The sequence below is a fragment of the Sapajus apella genome, unplaced genomic scaffold, assembly GCF_009761245.1.
Source record: "Sapajus apella isolate SASKATOON/1434 unplaced genomic scaffold, GSC_monkey_1.0 scaffold64, whole genome shotgun sequence".
Classification (NCBI taxonomy): domain Eukaryota; kingdom Metazoa; phylum Chordata; class Mammalia; order Primates; family Cebidae; genus Sapajus; species Sapajus apella.
The window spans coordinates 150975-171431 of NW_022437004.1; the positions used below are offsets into that span (position 1 = coordinate 150975).

General features: G+C 35.8%; 1 protein-coding gene across 2 annotated transcripts in view; it reads right to left on the reverse strand.

Moving 5' to 3' along the window:
- SELENOF (selenoprotein F) overlaps positions 1 to 20457 on the reverse strand; it is a 46522-nt gene that overhangs the window by 11180 nt on the left and 14885 nt on the right. For both annotated transcript variants that reach the window (XM_032247785.1, XM_032247784.1), the window contains exon 3: positions 7434 to 7497. In XM_032247785.1, the coding sequence (XP_032103676.1) occupies positions 7434 to 7497 (64 nt within the window). The remainder of the gene's footprint in view (positions 1 to 7433; positions 7498 to 20457) is intronic.

The following is a 20457-nucleotide window of genomic DNA, read 5'->3' on the forward strand; positions in this document are numbered from 1 at the left end:
AAAGAAAAAGAAAAAGAGAAAAAAAAAAAAAGAAAAATACTGTGATGAGGTCCTTCTTATTGTAGGGCTAACAATATAAAAATACTATATTATTTCCAGCTAGGCTTGATGGCTCATGCCTGTAATCCCAGCACTTTGGGAGGCTGAGGCAGGCAGATCACCTGAGGTCAAGAGTTCGAGACCAGATTGGCCAACATGGGAAACCCCATCTCAATATAAAAATTAGCCAGGCAAGGTGGTACATGCCTGTAGTCCCAGCTACTTGGGAGCCTGAGGCAGGAGGATCGCTTGAACCTGGGGGGCAGACATTGCAGTGAGCTGAGATCATGCCACTGCACTCCAGCCTGGGCAAGAGAGTGAGAATCTGTTTCAAAACAAAACAAACAAAACAAAACAACAAAACAAAGAAACTAACTAAAACCTATAATTTCCTTTTTGACCTTGGTAATATGTTATATACTCACTCACTCTTGATTTTTGAGACAATTCATTCAGGATATTGTCAAATGAAGTTTCAGGGTCTGAGCTTTTGCTCATATGATCAATTTTACTATCATTAGAGTCAAGAATAGCACTTTCTAACAGAACTTTCTGAAATAATGAAAATAGTCTCCATCTGTTCTTTTGGTATGGTGGTTACTGAGCATCTGAAATGCAGCTAGTGTGTCTAAGGAACTGAATGTTTAATTTTATATAATTTAAAAATATTATTTAAAACAGCCATGTTTTGCTAGTAGATCACTCCAGGTCTAAAATCTTATTTTATCTCTTTGCATTCATATTCTGATCCATTTAATCATTAGAAGCATTTCTGTCAGTTTTCTTCTCTGCTATTATGGGCAGAAAGCAAAAATATTCGAATTCTCAAATGTGTTTAATGAAAGCTTAAAAAGACTACAGAAATGGTGTCATACTATGTGGGTCACACAATTAGAAAACCAAAGAATGACCTAACAGTGATGATTCATTTCACTATTGCATCATCCTTACAACATTAGTCTTTTTTAGCATAGCTGTAAACAACTGATGATAAATGGTCCCCATAATATACCTCAGATATATAAAAGCATTCAGTCTACTGACAGGGTAATCGCAAAATAGAATGAGTTTTATTTTATTAAAATAAGTAAATGTTCTCTTTGTTCTCTGAAAGACCTCTAAGAATAAAGAAATAATAGTCCTTATAAACAGTATGAATGACCCAAAAAAGAAATTTAAAAATGAAAATGAATCCATTGGACCCGAAGGGGTTAAACAAAGTCCAAGAATTTGCAAAAAGTCCTCATAAAAGTAATTTATTATCTAGTTTACTTTCTGCTGTTTTCAAAATAGATCAATGATACCAATTTGAGGATTTCTTTTTTTTTTTTTTTTTTTGAGACGGAGTTTCACTCGTTACCCAGGCTGGAGTGCAATGGCGCGATCTCAGCTCACTGCAACCTCCGCCTCCTGGGTTCAGGCAATTCTCCTGCCTCAACCTCCTGAGTAGCTGGGATTACAGGCACGCGCCACCATGCCCAGCTAATTTTTTGTATTTTTAGTAGAGACGGGGTTTCACCATGTTGACCAGGATGGTCTCAATCTCTTGACCTCGTGATCCACCTGCCTCAGCCTCCCGAAGTGCTGGGATTACAAGGCTTGAGCCACCGCGCCCGGCCGAATTTGAGGATTTCTAAAGAAAGTCCAATCACTCTAATTTCTAGAAATGTTCCTATGTCAATTTAATTATTTGCCACTAATAAAAGCAATTTTGTAAGTACCAATCAAAGTGATCAAATAAACAGAAGTGATTTAAAAACAGAGCAAATGTTTCAGCTTTTCCCTTGGGATTCTTAACATGCCATTCATGCTGCCCCCTAGAAGAGCTAAATTTTGCTATACACACTGCTTGGAATGTCAAGAGACTCCCATAAATCAGAGGCTCTTCAGAGCTAACTCTAAGCAGTATTAAAAAGGAGTATTTTTGTCGGGCGTGATGGCTCACGCCTGTAATCCCAGCACTTTGGGAGGCTGAGGTAGACCTGTTGATCAGAAATATAATCCAGAAATATAATCAACATCATAAACATGTGAAAATATAAATGAAAAGAGAGATAAAATATATTCAGACAAAATATAATACTGTTGATTAGACAGAAATATAATATAATCCTGTTACTGGAAATAAGTGCATTTGAATCAGAACATACTCTAACAAACAATGTCATACCATATCCAGAAACGTCAATATAAAGAGAATGGCAACAATAGACAACCTAATTCTCAACTGTGCTCAACAAAAGCTACTGAGTAATTAAAAAAGTATTTCTAAAACAAGAAAACTGGTGGGGCGTGGTGGCTCATGCCTATAATCCCAGCACTCTGGGAGGTCAAGGCGGGCAGATCACCTGAGGTCAGGAATTTGAGACCAGTGTGGCCAACATGGTGAAACCCCATCTTTACTAAAATACAATAAAAAAGTTAGCCGGGCATGGTGGCACATGCCTGTAATCCCAGCTACTCTGGAGGCTGAGGCAGGAGAATCGCAGGAATGGGGAGGTAGAAACTGCAGTGAGCTGAGATCAGATCACTGCACTCCAGCCTGGGAGACAAAGTGAGACTCTGTCTCAAAAAAAAAAAAAAAAGCCAAAAAAAAAAAAAAAAAAATTTACCATTAGGACAATTTAGAAGCAGTTGAAAACAGAGAAGGGTAACTTAAGAGAATTTAGGGAGGTACAAAATGAAGACAAAACAAACTAAAACAATTATGCCTTTTAGGAAAAGATGAGAACTTTTTATGAATGTTTGAATCCTGTAAATTCATCAAGGGCATATAAAAAAATGGAAACATAAGCTTTTCACCAGATTACCATTTGTCAAAAGTGGGGGCATCCTTGAATTAGATAAATTTAATAAATCATTGCATTCATTCCATAAATATTTGAATTCCTCTTAATACCAGGTGCACTGTTACATAGATTTTGAGTGTATCGATTAAAAAAAACAAACAAACAAAAAAACCAGAACACAATCTTTGGGCTCTAAAGACTTCCTAGTTTGACAGATGGAAAAGACCAGTATGCCAAATATAATATTATGCAGGAGGTGTTATGGAACACCAAGAGAAAAATAAAAAATTCTGACCAAACACCACCCAAAAACAATGCTGGAGCTAAATTTTGAATGAATTGGAATTTGCCACAAGAACTGGGAAGGAGCAGAAGTTAGGAAAAATATTCAATGTGCACACACACAGAAGTCAGAGCTCAGGGAATTGCAAATAGTTTTACATACACTAGAGATGTGAATCTAGAAAAGAGAAACCATGTCATGGTGGGTCTTCTATGTGATTCTGTATGTGACAGAGAACTATATTGCATTTTAAGCAAGTGAGAGATACAATCAGATGTGTCTTATGAAAATTGTCTCTTTTGGCTGTTGTGTTAAAGAGGTAACAATGTAAGTAAAGGGAAAAGGGAGAGGCAGACTAGAGAACAAGTAACTAATCCTTTTAGATAAAGATGTTAAGGCCCTGATTGAAAACACGGAAAAGAAAAAGGGACTATGAAGATTATTACTGAGAGAAAAAAGACACAACACGGTGACTAACTGGATATAAAGTGTGAAAGATTAATCATGATTCTTATGTTTCATGCTTATGCTTCTGCCTGATCATTGCCATTTATAGCAACAGGGAAGATGGTATACTTTTAACAGAGAAGAGGATTAATTCAGTTTTTGGACATGCTGGGTATAAAGCCTTTATATTAAAAATGTGGGCCACAGTCTGCAGGACTGTAAGAAATATAGAATCTCAGGACTCATCCCAAATTTATAGAATTATACTCTGTATTTTAACAAGATCCCCAGGTGATTCATATATGTACATTGGTTTAAAGTACCGATGAGATCATCCAAATGGAAATGTCCCATGGCAGTCAAAAATATAAATACAGTTTTTAACAAAAGAAAACCTGATTGTAAAGATATAGATTGGGAGTCATCAGATAAGTACTGTAAATGAAACTGAGGGAGTAAGACATCATTCGGGAGAGTAAGAAGAGAAAGATATCTGAAGATAATAGACCCTGGCTAACAATAACATTTGAAGTGCAGGCAGTAGAAGAGATGCCAGAACAAGAGAAGAGAAAACGACATGTTGAAAGGAGAAAGCTAGGAGATAATGAAGTCATACAAGTGAAAAGAAGAGAATTTCAAATGCTAGCACCAAGTAAGATTTAGTAGTCAGGAGGTAAAATGGTACAAAGAGAAGCCATATTATAGTACTTTGAAAAATTGATAGAGGTCAACATACAGAATTTTGTATATGAGAAAGGCTGCAGTTATAATAGATATATGGACTTGAATGTTTTTTAAAGATGACCAAAATATGAGTATATAAATGTTTGATGGCAAGGCTGGGCACAGTGGCTCATGCCTGTAATCCCAGCACTTTGGGAGGCCAAGGTGGGCAGATCACGAGGTCACGAGTTAGAGACCAGACTGGCCAATATGGTGAAACCCCATCTCTACTAAAAATACAAAAAACTAGCCAGGCGTGGTGGCACATGCCTGTAGTCCTAGCTACCCAGAGGCTGAGGGGAGGAGAACTGCTTGAACCCAGGAGGCGGAGGTTGCAGTGAGCTGAGATTGTGCCACTGCACTCCAGCCTGGACAATAGAGGGAGACGCTGACTCAATAAATAAATAAATAAAATGTTTGATGGTTCATAATTGAAACTTATTATTAACCAAGGAGCAAATATACAATAACAATACTTACCATTTAATATCTTCATTACTGGAATAGTGATTGACATACAGTAAGCACTCAATAAATATTTATAGAATTATGGAATGATTTACTCTGTATTTGCTGGTGCCAGATACATGCTAAGTGATTTACATGTTAACTCATTTAATCCTTAGAATAGCCCTTTAAGGTAGATATTAACCTATTATACCTCATCTGTAATTCACTTGATAAAAACAAGAAAATCAATGAAGATAATGCTAATGGATCAGAATTCTTTCCAGCAAAACTCTAATGCAGCACCGTAACCTTAAGCGTGGCTACCAATCAATCATAGTTGGCATGAAAAGCAGGCTGAGTAACCTTATTACACAAAATGTTTGGGACCATAAGTGTTTTATTTTTTGGACTTGGAAATGTGGTAATTTAAATTCTTCCTCCTTCTGAAATAATTTAACATTAATTTATTCTTGTTCATGAAATGGTTGAGTGATCTTAAAAATCGACAATGCATTATAAGCTAGAGTATAATGAAGGTTATCATGATAATCCTAGAAGCTACTTGATGTTGAAGATAAAGAATATGAAGCATGGGCATGGTGGCTCATGCCTATAATCCCAGCACTTTGGGAGGCTGAGGTGGGCGGATCACCTGAGGTTAGGAGTTCAAGACCAGCTTGGCCAACAGGGCAAAACCCTGTCTCTACTAAAAATATAAAAATTAGACAGGTGTGGTGGCATGCTTCTGTAGTCCCAGCTACTTAGGAGGCTGAGGCAGGAGAATCACTTGAACCCAGGAAACAGAGACTGCAGTTATACCACTGCACTCCAGCCTGAGTAACATGGAGACTATTTCCTCAGCCTCCTAAGTAGCTGGAAAGAAAAGAATATAAAGCAGTAATGACATGAAAGTTAGTTTGGTATTTATAATTACTGTAAAAAGCAACAATTCTCCACGCTCTATTTCAGAATATCTTTAAGATGGAAATTCTGAGTGGGAATTTAATAACAGTTTTATCACAATTATACCAACTTTTCATGAGTTCAGAAAATACTGGTATTACACATAACAATATTAAATACAGTTACACATTGTAGAATTAATCATTTTTATTTTAAGCAAGTGGATATTTATACATAGTATTAAAATTCAATTGTTTTTAAAAGGAAAAGACAGTATATGTACCCAAAGGTTTGATAATTTACCTAAGAAATATGTATTACTGTAGATAATATAAAATCTGATATCATAAATAGGAGGGCTAATCACAGTATCAAAGCTACTCTTGAGTCTCATGAAAATCTAAGTTATAAAGTGCTCTTAATAAAACAAGTAAGTAAGTATAAGTAATCAATGTAGCTAAAAAGCAATTGCTAAAACTTTCTAGAAATAAGAGAATGGATATCAAAAAGCCAAAACTGTGGTACAATTCCGAGTTTAAGTGCTTGAGGCAAAAAAAAAAAAAAAAAAAAAAAAAAATCAGAGTAAAAACCTTTTTCCCAAGCAGAAGTAAATATCTTCTGTGCTACATTAGAATGTGTTATTCTAACAAAGCCTGTTTTTGATTAGATATGTACCTGCTTTGGTCCTCATAAAGCATCCCTAAGTAAAACTACTATCTTATATTTCTGTGCTAAATGATTAATATTTTATTATAAACAATTATAGGTCAGCAATAAAAAAGCATGTGCTAATACAGTCAATTTTATAAAATGTTAAGTTCAAGAAACTGTCTTGTCATTAGGTAAATAAGGCAAGAAATCATGGGAATGTAAGCAAAAATCGAGGTAGAATGAGGTATACAAATTGAATACTTACGTATGGATTTCAGTTAAAAAAAAGAGAGAAAGCGTTATTACCTTCAGACAAGTTCAGTTTCATAAAACTGATTTTCAAAGTGACATGCAGGGACAGAAGACAAAACCTTAGTTCAAGCCTTTCTTGGCAATGCAAAGCTCCTTATTACTGTTTGATGTCAACCCAAAGAATATACTTTCACAATTATCCTTTAACATGTTTATCCTTAAAATTCCCTGTGAAGACATACACTTACAACTTTCTCTCTTTTGCCTTTCAAATTGCTTGGTAATTACTTCTCTCCTTGGTAATTTGTTATTTTGTGCAGGCCAACTCTCTTAACGCAATTGTTCCACATGAATCAATTCACATTTAAAATATACTACAATGGTATGCCACTTAAAGAATTTACACTTACATCTGGTAAAGGAAAGGCTCTTGTAAAATTCACACCTGGCAAAGAAAAGGCTCTCCTTATAAGAAAATAACCTCTTCATGTGTTGTATTTATTTTTTATTTTACTTTTTTGAGATGGAGTCTCATTCTGTTGCCCAGGCTGGAGCGCAGTGGTGCAATCTTGGCTCACTGCTACCTCCACCTCCCAGGGTTCAAGCAATTCTGTCTCAGCCTCCCGAGTAGCTGAGATTACAGGTGCCCACCTCCATTTTAAAGTATTGTATTTTAAATCTAAATTTCATATATTGTGTTTGCTTATAGTAAAGGTAGGATTCACCAATTACTATAACAAACCACCTCCATGAAAACAAATATGAAAAAAATGCATATATTGTTGATAACGTATAATCCTAAAAATTCTTATTCTTGGGAATATATACTGAATATGATTCACGTAAAACATTGATTTTAAATGACTGAACAGTTTAATGGAGTAAATTTTATATACCTTGGACTTGAGGGAACCTTCCCAATTTTCATCCACAAACCTCAAGAATAGCTCCTGCATACAGCTACAAAAGGAAAAACAGGAATTTTAAAAACTGCTATAAATTAAAAATGTACTTATAAAATAAATATACATTTTCACACTATAAACATTACACTTAGCAGATATATAGATCAAAGAAATGTCAAAGCTGGTTAGCTAGATAGGACCATGTCTATCTAACAGAAAAGATGGAGATCCAAGTATAATAAATGCTAGAGAACTTCCAACCTACTTCAATTACTCTTAAATCTAGCCAAGACAGAAGGAGATAAGGAGGTCTGACAATAAACTTAACAGGTAAGATGTCCTAGGATGTTCTATGAAATATTAATGATTTCCTATGTTTATGTTTTTTTTTTTTTTTTTTTTGAGATGGAGTCTCACTCTGTCACCAAGCTGGAGTGTAGTGGCGCGATCTCAACCCACTGCAACCCCTGCCTCCCAGGTTCAGGTGATTCTCCTGCCTCAGCTTCCCGAGTAGCTGGGACTACAGGTGTGCACCACCATACCCAGCTAATTTTTGTATTTTTAGTAGAGATGGGGTTTCACCATGTTGGCCAGGATGGTCTCGATCTCTTGATCTCGTGATCCACCCACCTCGGCCTCCCAAAGTGCTGGGATTACAGGCATGAGCTACCATGCCCAGCCATCTTTGGCTTTTTTTTTTTTTTTAGGGTGATAAACTGAACATAGGTATATATCATCTATCCAAGATAGTTACTTAATAAAAATTCTTTCTGGTTGCTTTTAAGTAATCAAAGTTTTAAAATTAAAACAAAAGTCCAATATCTTTTAAAAGTAATCATTACAGAAAGTATTATGTGAAGATATTATAAGAAAAGCAGTAAAATCTCATTATAAAGAACTCAAATGCAAATATTTTCCTTTAATGAAATTTAGCTGAAATGGATTCAGTGGTAAATATCGCTTTTCTAGCTATAGAACCTGCATTCTCTTTATAGTAAATCTCATTATAAAAAACTCAAATGCAAATATTTTATTGCAATGAATTCAGCTAAAACGGATTCAATGGTAAACATCACTTTTTTTTTTTTTTGGTAGCTGCAGAGCCTGTCTATTCTTTTTATAGGGCAGGAATATACTTGGAAATGCTGTGACCATAAGAGAAGGCTGGCAATTTTAAGAACGTATTATATCCATTTCATTTCTTCTTGGCTTTTAGATTTGTTTTCTATGGAAGTTCAAGAAAGATGGATTTTACTTTTTCAGGTTCTAAAATAGCATTTATTTAATTAAAAAAAACCATATGCTCTATGAATATTTAAAATATTTTCGAAAATACAGAAAGGCACAAAGTAATGATTTAAAAACCACCTTAATATGACCTAAAAAGATAATGGTTCTTAACATTTTGATGACTTCGGGCTAGATAAATAATTCTTACGTTTTTGGGGAGTCCTGGATCTGCCTGAGAATCTGATAGAATTTTGCTTTAATGCAGGCTGTTCATGGACTCTGAAACCAATGACAGATTTCAGATTAAGAATTCTGATGATCTCTAAAGTTCACTGCAGCAGTAAAACTTTTAAGAATAGGTTAACTTGGCCCAGCGCAGGGGCTCATGCCTGTAATCCCAGCACTTTGGGAAGCTGAGGTGGGCGTATCACGAGGTCAAGAGATCAAGACCATCCTGGCCAACACGGTAAAACCCCATCTCTACTAAAAATACAAAAATTAGCTGGGTGTGGTGGCGTGCACCTGTAGTCCTAACTACTCGTGAGGCTGAGGCAGGAGAACTGCTTGAACCCAAGAGGTGGAGGTTGCAGTAAGCCAAGATTGCGCCACTGCACTCCAGCCTGATGACAGAGTAAGACTCTTAAAAAAAAAAAATAAAAGAATAGGGTTAACTTAACTCTATGCAATAAGCGGCTTTTGAAAAAGATGTGTTAATCTTGGTTACACAACTCCAGAAAAAAAGGCTTAAAAAATATAAGCTAATGAAGCGATGGTCAACATTACTAGAGATTAGGGAAATGCATATCAAAACCACAATGAGATCTCACTTCACACCACTGGGATGGCTATTATTAAAAAAAAAAAAAAAAAAAAAAAGAGAGAGATGAGGATGTGGAGAAACCGAAACTCTAGTATACTGCTGTTGGAAATAAGAAGTGGTCCAGTGGCTATGGAAAACGGAATTGCAGTTTTTCAAAAAATTAAAAAATTACCACATGATATGCAATTCTACTTCTGGGTATATACTCAAAAGAAGTGAAAACAAGGGCTCAAACAGATATTTATATACCCATGTTCATAGCAACATTATTCACAATAGCCAAAAGGTGGAAAAAACTCATGTGTCCATTAACAGATGAATGGAAAAACAAAATATGGTATACACATACAACAGAGTATTATTCAGTTTTAAAAAGGAAGGAAATTCTGACGCATATTACCACATAAATGAACCTTAATGACATCTTGCTAAGTGAAATAAGGCTGTCACAAAAGGACAAATATTTAAATGAGGTAACTAGAATAGTCAAAAATTCAGATATAGAAAGGAGAATGGCAGTTGTCAGTGGGGGCAAGGAATAGAGAATTATTGTTTCATGGGCATAAAGTTTTAGTTTGGAAAGATTCCAGAGAAAGATGGATAACATGGTTGTATAACAATATGAATGTACTTAATGCCACGGCTTTGTAAAAAATGGTTAAAATAATAAACTTTATGTATGTACATTTCACTACAATTAAAAGAATATATAGGCCATATTTAGATTTGGCTATAAGAATTTATCTTTTGTTTATTATCCTTTAGAAACTCTTGGTAGAGATTCCACTACTTTACCTGATAATGCTTCTCTACACCACTGTTTCTTTATATCATAATGTATGTGGGAAATGATAACGATTGTTCAGAGCACTGGGGTAAAGGATGAAGCTGCTTATAACTGGGCATGACTAGCTTGGGAGCCCTGCTTACCTCAGGCCCCACTTGGTTGTCTCAAGGGCTTAAGGACTCATAACTCATAACTTAGCACACTTATAACCCATGGGAAGCTTGTCTCTATACCACAAAATATCAACTGACTAACCAAAAATATTAGAAACATATCCTTTAACAAGCAGGCAGCTCAGAAGTGACCTTTTTCAGAAAAGCCTTTGTTGACGTCCTAGTCTCAGGCAGGGCCTTTCCCAGTAAAATTTCATTGAATTTGTTCTCATCATAATGTGCATTAAATATTCTATAACTTGACAGTAGACAGGAAAGTCTTAATTTACCCCAGAACCAGACACAATGCTGCTCAATGCAGGTGTGCTGAAGGGACAGAATTATTCATTGAACAAAATTAAATGTCTTTTTTTTCAAGACAAAACTTCAAAAATATTTCAGTTTCCGTCCGGGCGCGGTGGCTCAAGCCTGTAATCCCAGCACTTTGGGAGGCCGAGGCGGGTGGATCACGAGGTCAAGAGATCCAGACCATCCTGGTCAACATGGTGAAACCCCGCCTCTACTAAAAATACAAAACATTAGCTGGGCATGGTGGTGCATGCCTGTAATCCCAGCTACTCAGGAGGCTGAGGCAGGAGAATTGCCTGAACCCAGGAGGCGGAGGTTGCGGTGAGCCGAGATCGCGCCATTGCACTCCATTGCACTGCAGCCTGGGTAACATGAGTGAAACTCCGTCTCAAAGAAAAAAAAAAAAAAAAATATTTCGAGTTCCTCTGACACAGTTTGTAGAATAGTTCTAGTTCACAGTAAACAAAAGAAAATGGATGGAACTCAAGTTGCAGAGCATTATTAAAGTCAAATTCTAAAAGCATTAATCTGTGTTGTTAGCTGCATGTGTATATATATATTTATATATATATATCTATATATATGTAAAATTTGTTGTGTTCATAGGAAAATCTTTCTTTTTCATGGTGAATAAATAATTTAACTACAGGTTGCAGTAAATTTTAAATGCCTTATAATCCTAAGTTTCTTTGGCACTACATACAAATTCACACACAATGAAATATACGCTACTTATAAATAGTAGAAATTCTCTAGTACATGAAGAAAGGACAAATGAAGTTAAAATTTGTAATTTCTTGATTTAACTAAGTTCCAACCTCAGTATTTTTACTTTTTAAAGTGACTAGCATACGAAATTGTTAATCTTCAAACATTTAGGAAAAAATATTATTATAAGAGAAAAATCAAAGAAGCAAGTCACATAATTTCTAATGGCAAGTTGGTAAGACTTTTAAAAAATATGAATTAGAGGAGTCTTACTTGTACAGACAATCTAACTCTAGGCCATTATTGCATTAGGACTAGGGAAACATAAGAAATCATTAGGAAACTATGAGAACGTCGTACAAACTGCATCTTTTCCCTTTGGAGTCTACTTCCATGTAACTTATGACTGCCAGATTTTCCAAAACCTCCGATACGGTTCTCTGGGTTAGGGAAGTAGAAGCATCTAACCACCTCAGCTCTATCACTAACGTGCCTTAGTTGTAACAGGATTTTAAAATATGCTAATTTCCAATTTAGAAAGGTGATTTTTATTAATTAGTCTTCAGATAAATTCCAGCTTTGTGGTTAGTTGATGTTTTCCCAGTATAAATAAGAGCTCCTCAACCTGTACTGAGATCAGTAAGGGCTTATAGTAAGGCTTTACATGTAGAAAAAGGCCACACTTTATTTTTGTAGCTATCTTTGTTATAACTAAAGTCCAACTAGTTGCTACAAAAATGTTCAAAAAGCTGGTCTATCCTGTATCTTACAAGATAGCTAGATTCCAAAATAAGCTCATTTATAACACTGAACAAAGGTGACACCTGTGAATTACACAAATTTTTTGTTTTTTTTTAAAAAAAGTGCAGTATAACCTTTGTGCCATCACAGTACCACCACCACCACTCCAAATTTATAAACCTGTCCAAGTCAGAAATACTCTACCACTTTCCAATACTAAGCACGTAAAGTATTTTTTTGGTAAGGATAACTGTGGCTCTAAAGAAACATGACCTTAAGAAAACCTTGATAAACTGTTTAACTTGAGTCAAACTAAATATCAATTTTCACATGGCATGGTACAGCGAAGAGTTCAAGTTGTAAAATCAAACACGTATGCGGTCCGGTTCTGGCTCTACCACTCATAAGCAGCATGCCCCCTTGGGTAAGTCATTCACTGAGCTTCAGTTTACTGCTTGAACAAAAGGGTTATTACCTACCTTCCAGAGTTGCTATAAGAAGTTACCAAAAAAAAAAAAAAAAAGGCAAAACAAAACAAAACAAAACAAAAAAGCCTGGATTTTTTAGATGTTCAAGTTGAGTACGTGAAGCCCATTTTTTATGTCTAGTTAATAGAATTTTCAGTTCAGGGACTATCTTGGGATATCATTCCTTGTTTGTCTCTCATGAAAATGCCCCCTCCACATTTTCTCAAGCTTTCAAATTCAAATTACCTTAGGGCAGAGTTCTCAACCCTGATAGTAGATTAGAATCACCTGGAAATATTTTGAAAATTACTGATCCCTAAAATCTACCTCAGATAAACTAAATTAGGATATCTGGGGGCAAGATCCATGCATCAGTATTTTAATTACTACTATTAGTACTTTAAAGCTCCTCAAATGATTGTAATGAGCAGGCAGGGATAAGGAACACTGCCTTGTACTATGTTATATTAATAGGGCAAAAACTGCAAAATGGTAGAACAGTAGGCTTTTTGCTCAACAGATTGACCCAATTAATCTGAAAAGGTAAACCATAACAGCATTGACTAAAGCAACACAAATGGTACAATACTTTTTTTTCCCCCATTCCTTATGAAGTACTGCCTATAGCCTTACATTTTCTCATTTTGGAAACCCTCTTATTTTATTTAAAATCAAATTGTTAGTATTAAATCAATCCAATAGTACCAACAGAAAAAAACTTTAAGATATTTTAAAAACTGTAATTAAACTTGGTTTTTATCCTCCTAAAGTGCTAGTTTTGCTTAAATTACATTAATATAACAGTTATATTGATATAACAGCATAATAATTATGAATACTATGTAGCAATATAAAGAAAATGCTGTTAGGTGAACAAAAGCAAAATTTTAATTTTAAAATTAAAATTAAAATTTTAACTGCTGAAGAGAATTCCTATCTGAGGAGTAACTACTTTATAGGTCTATCTACTGAAGGTTTGTCTTTAAATAAAGAGATTTTAAAATAAGGAAGCATGGATATAGTATCACAAAAGCTGAGCACTGTATTAGAGATTCCAATGAAAAAATCAACTATGATACACTCAAATATAAATGAGTCACTTTTCCAAACACTAATAGTATCCAATATAATTTAAAAAATCAACTTTATTCCTTTTATACAGCGGAAAAACACATCATATAGAAACTATTTTTAGCAAAATTTAGCCAGCAAATTCTCAGGGAAAATGTTATCACCTAAACCATGTTTAGTGATCTACTGGTGTTTTAAATTTGCTGTTCATCGTCAAGTCTTTCCCATATTTTCTAATTACTGACACTTTCATATCCACTTTGAGTGATGGTATTTTTGCTTAGAAACAATAGATTAGAAGTAAAAATTCAGTGTTATAATTTTAACAAACAAAGCTGGCAAACGTAATTCTTCAATACTACACCTGAGATTAAACTACTACTCATCTTGGAGTGCTTTTTACTAAATTCTGAAAAAATACAAAGCAATGAATTTATGCCTAAGGAAAACTCAGTAGGTTAAAACTTATTTTACTATACCATTAAAGTGTTATTCCTTTTGTATCTTTAGCTTCTGCCTTGAGACTGAGAAGAAAAGTTGTAAACAGGCAAAGTAACATCTACCTTAATTTACACTAGGCTCTACAGATGCTAAGAAAGAATACACTGGAGGAATCTTTTCATAAAGATACAATGTTGAACTAAAAAGCTCAATTAAAATATACAAAAATAAACTAAAAATGAAAATGACATCACCGGATTCTATATCAGACAATTCTAAATATGAAACCTGAGGGAAAATGGATTAGGTTTCTTTCAGTCCTGTGATGACAAACATGAGTTCTATATACACCTAACAGATGTACATATACACCTAAAACAAGGGGTAAGACTGTAATGTGAGACTTTTCACTGGGAAAAAAATACACGCCCCCTTCCCCACCCCATGAATATTTTAGCTACAAGTATGAATGATCCAGGGTCATCACTTGGGAACAATGCATTCAATTCTGCCAATATTTAGGAAATATGGCATGATGAAAAAAAAAAGTAACTTGAGAAAATGAGAATGTGGCCACTATATTTTCTGAGATCCAAGTATCCAAAGAATTGGTAAAAATAACTCAAAAAAGTGGCCAGGTGCTGTGGCTCACGCTTGTGATTCCAGCACTTTGGGAGACTGAAGTGGGCGGATCACCTGAGGTCAGGAATTCAAGACCAGCCTGGCTAACATGGGGAAATCCTGCCTCCACAAAAATACAAAAATTAGCCAGGCATGATGGTGGGTGCCTGTAATCCCAGCTACTGGGCAGGCTGAGGTGGGAGAATCGCTTGACCCTGGGAAATGGAGGTTGCAGTGAACCGAGATCATGCCACTATACTCCAGCCTGGGCGACAGAACAGGGCTCTGTCTCAAAAAAAAAAAAAAAAGACTCAAAGCTTAAAAACTTGAATTTCATAATAAGAGTTTTTAGATGAAACCAAATAGCCCTTTGGTAATAGTAAAAGTATTTTAGAAAATGGAAAACTGAACATGAAGGTGTTAACAATATATGGAAGCAAGGCTGCCTTTCAGAAGAATTCATTTTTAAAAAAATTTTTTGTAGAGATGGGGTCTTGCTATGTTGCCCAGGTTGGTCTCAAACTCCTGGACAAAAGTGATCTTCCTGCCTTGGCCTCCCAAAGTGTTGGGATTACAGGCATGAGCCACCATGCCCTGGCAGAAGAAATAATTTCTTTGCATTACTGCTGGCATTACCCCTCCAATACTGAGCAACCACTATCTGTCACAAAAAGAGATCAGTTATCATCACCTTTAAGAAAGATTATAGCACTTTGGGAGGCCGAGGCGGGTGGATCACGAGGTCAAGAGATTGAGACAATCCTGGTCAACATGGTGAAACCCTGTCTCTACTAAAAATACAAAAAATCAGCTGGGCATGGTGGCGCGTGCCTGTAATCCCAGCTACTCAGGAGGCTGAGGCAGGAGAACTGCCTGAACCCAGGAGGCGGAGGTTGCGGTGAGCGGAGATCGCGCCATTGCACTCCAGCCTAGGTAAAAAGAGCGAAACCCCGTCAAAAAAAAAAAAAAAAGAAAGATTATAGATTTTTGAAAACAAGAAAACTGCTAGAACAAATTAAATTATGGTATCTCCCTACAGATAGTAATCACCTAATACATTAGAACTCTAAAAAGATACAAAAATAAAGCTATAATAATCCAACAGTTTCAATATTATACAAAATTTAAGAGCAGCAATGTAAAACTAGAAAAAAAAAAAAAAAGACTGTTCCACACTTTTTAAATTTTTGCTTTACTCTGTCAATATACTATTTTAGAATTCATTATAGCAGCCAAATAAAATTCATGGCCTTTTAAATTAAAACTTTCTTCTTCAAAAAGAAAACTATTGGCTGGGTGCGGTGGCTCATGCCTGTAATCCCAGCACTCTGGGAGGCTGAGGCAGGTGGATCACGAGGTCAGGAGTTCAAGACCAGCCTGGCCAACATGGGGAAACCCTGTCACCACTAAAAAATTAGCTGGGCATGGTGGCATGTGCCTGTAATACCAGCAGCTACTCAGGAGGCTGTAACAGAAGAATCATTTGAACCCGGTAGGCAGAAATAGCAGTGAGCTGAGATCAAGCCACTGCACTCCAGTCTGGGTGACAGAGCAAGAGTCCATTTCAAAAAAAAAAAAAAAAAGAAAACTATTTACAGCTAAGGAGTATGCTTTATTAAAAGTTATTCTTGGCTGGACACTGTTGCTCACACCTATAATCTAAGCACTTTGGGAGGCTGAGGCAGGCAGATCACAAGGTCAGGAGTTTGACACCAGCCTGGCCAACATGGTGAAACCCTGTCTCTACTAAAGAAAATACAAAAATTAGCCAGGTGTGTGCCTGCAATCCCAACTACCCGGGAGGCTGAGGCAGGAGAATTGCTTGAGCCCAGGAGATGGAGGTTGCAGTGAGTGGAGATCAAGCCACTGCACTCCAGCCTGGGCGATAGAGTCTCAGGAAAAAAAAAAAAAGTTACTCTCTGTTGCTGCCCCTTCTCCCATCCGTTATTGCCTTCATGGGCTATCTTGTAACTAGCTGGTCTCCTGTATTCCTCTTGTGTTAGGGTTATCAGTTTTTCATATAAGAAACACTGGGAAGCATACCCATTTATCCCTTTTCTCTCCAATTCAGTCCAATAAATCCACTGAAATAAATTTATTGCCTAAATTTATTTCAAATATGTCCCTTTTCCATTTTTACTGAGAATGTGTTGGCTTAAGCCCTTGTATCTTGCCTCTGGAAAATGGCAATTTTATTTTTCTGCCAACAGTATTCCCCTCTGCCCTATCAAGTATTGTTCACACCAACAAAAGTCATTAAAATACAAATTGGATGCCAGTTTACTTTTTGTAGTCCTTTAATTTTGTCTCCTGCATATAGAATAAAGTACAACTTCTTATGCAGGTATATAATGCCCTCTATTATTTAGCTCCCGCTTACCTAATCATCATCATTTCTCATCATAATCCAGCTGATTCATCTTAGACGGCCATATTCTCATGCCTCTGTGCCTTTCCACTAACTTTTCGTTTTGCAAGAGAAAAGGCCTTCTCTCGACCACTTTCCAATTTACTCTAAGCATCAATTCCTATATAAACAAGTTGTGATATTTACCTGACCTGTCAAATGGTTATGCCTTCCAAGAGCTTTCATAGCATATATGTTTTGTTTATAACACATACCTCATTGAATTCTTTGAAGAAATCAATGAATGGAAATAATAAAAAACTGTATAAAAGGGTTATAAGTAAAAATGTTCCTCTGCCTTCTACCCTCCATTAGTAACTCTTTCTTTTTTCTTTTGGAGACAGAGCCTTGCTCTGTCACCCAAGCTGGAGTGAAGTGGCGTGACCATAGATCACTGCAGCCTCGACCTCCTGGGCTCAAGTGATCCTCCAGTGGCCTCAGCCTCCCAGATAGCTAGGACCACAGGTGTATGTCATCACACTCAGCTCTCTCTCTTTTTTAAATTTTTTTTTTTTGTAGAGATGGAGGTCTTGTTCTTGCCACTTTGCCCAGGCTGGTCTCAAACTCCTGGCCTCAAGTGATCCCCTCGCCTTCACCTTCTAAGGTGTTGGGATTACAGGTGAAAGCCTTCATGCCTGGCCACTCATTAACATTTAAACTGTTTTTAGTTCAGTTGGTCACTTCCATAAAGATTAATATGGTTGTATCTATAGTTCATGAGACACCAACTTTAAGAGATCTATTACTTCCCCTTTCCTTCCAACTTTATTTTATTTTTAATTCTTCTAGTGGTTACCTTTGTAACATTAGATATTACATTTTTGTCCAACAAACAGAATATCATAACAGCTGTGTTCTTACAGTCCGGTTTCCATGTCTATTTTTTCTACTCCTTGAAGACAAGGATTCTTATTTTGACATTCTTTGATCTTATCACAGGAAGAAATATTCAGTGTATAAACGAAAAGTTTATTTTGATTCTGAGGTGGGCATGTGTAGGAAATATAGTTGTTTAAGGCAGTCAGAATTACTTTAGGGATTTATTTTCGTTTTGAGAATTACAATCCGCAAATGTAGCAGAAAGTTGTAATATGTTTAGATAGAATATGATCCTAATTTAAAATTATGCAAAAGAACTATTTCTTTTTCATATTAAAATCAGATATAAAATTTTTTTAAATACTTTTCTTTCAATTGAATAACTTCACAAAATACACTTTCAAACTTTTGTTATACAAACACATGAAACATATATTGATGGCCACTTAATTCACTGTTTGACCTTAGGTAAGATCTCTATGCCTGAGACTCAGCTATGAAATAAAGATAATAATGGTATTTACTGAGTTGTTGCGAGGTTCTATAAATTTATTCATTTAAAGTGCTTGGAACAATACCTTCAGATAATAATAACTTAATGAATGTTAGTGGTTATTAAAGTAAATGTTTATGTTATTATTTAGCTTTTTTTTTCTGGGAGACGGAGTGCTGGGATTACAGGCGTGAGCCACTGCGCCTGGACTATGTTATTTAGCATTACTGCTACTCAGGCGTCTTAGCAATTCTTACATTGAATTTGAACTGTTGCCAAACATTATTCGTATGTTTTAAAAAAGCTTCTTTGTGAATAATGCTTTTACATTATAATTAGAATAACAGGTTAAAGACTTTAGATTTTTTTTTTTTTTTTTTTGAGACGGAGTCTTGCTCTGTTGCCAGGCGCCAGGCTGGAGTGCAATGGCGCGATCTAGGCTCACCGCAACCTCCGCCTCCTGAGTTCAGGCAAATTCTCCTGCCTCAACCTCCCGAGTAGCTGGGATTACAGGCACGCGCCACCATGCCCAGCTAATGTTTTTGTATTTTTAGTAGAGACGGGGTTTCACCATGTTGACCAGGATGGTCTCGATCTCTTGACCTCGTGATCCACCCGCCTCGGCCTCCCAAAGTGCTGGGATTACAGGCTTGAGCCACCACGCCCGGCAAGACTTTAGATTTTTGTTTGCTTTGAAGGTATCAGTCTATGTAGTGATGCTTACAGACACATGACAAAAGTGAAGCTATTTTAAGCAACTGTGAAATTTCTTTAGCGACTACAATTTCACGCATAGTTAGCTTAACCTCCATTTCATCCTTTTATGTTTTACACATCAGTAGCATTCTCTTTCTGACAGCCTGAAGTTTAAAAGTTGCCATTGTCTTGAATAATGCTGTTTAAGCTGACTATTCTTCTGCAACTGGCTACACAGTAACCATGCAAATTGATATCAACTAAATGTTTTGATGCTCTTCTATCTGAATTAAGAAAAATTATGTGATTTATATAAAATGTTGTCTGATTGGGCCTCAAAGCCCAATTTGGGAACATATTCTTGAAAAACATCAAGTAACAGGAGCCATTAAAGTCTGTGGTAAACTGAAAAATAAGGATTTCATAATTTTAAATAAAAAATAGTAATGGAATTCTATTATTGTTAAATACAAATGGCAAAAGGGGACTTCAGAAAGCCAGTCCAGTGTTTTATACGGAACCCTTTCAACTTTTTAAAGTAACTCTGTGAAGCAGATCTTACTATTAACATTTCAAGATAAGAGGTAAAACAGTATAGAGATTTAAAAACTTGGAGCTCTAGAATCAAACAAACCTGAGATGAAACCAGGTTTTGACATCTAATTGCCAGCTAACCATAGGCAGATTATACCCTAGTTTCCTTTTCTGTTAAATAGAGATAATGTATTTACATTATAGGGTTGTTGTGAGGATTAAATAGAGAATGTAGGTAAAACACTTAGCATATAACCAGTATAAAATAAACACTAAGGTAAAGCAATGTAATTACTATGACAAAATTGAAGATTCTGGAGTAAACTGCTTGCTCAAAGTCATGAAGTCAGTAAGTAAAGAAGCTGAGATGAAAATTAAACTCAACAACTCTTATAAAAAGAGAGAAAGAAGCTTCAGTGAAGTATACCTGTTAATATTACCTCTGTCTGTCTCTGGCCTGTTGGAGTGAATGCAAATATCAAGGCAGAGCGTAATACACATAAAAAAATAATGCTATTATATAAAGCAGGTGACTTAAAATTAGTCCAGTTCCAACTAGATAATGGAGTGGGAAGTAGAGGGCATCCAACTACATTCACAAATTTGTTATACACTGTTAGGTCTACTTACTCAATTCTAGTATCATAGATTAATATTGAAGATAAATATTATTATTATTTATCCTATTATCTGAAAAGTGAGTGTTTAAGTGAAAACAA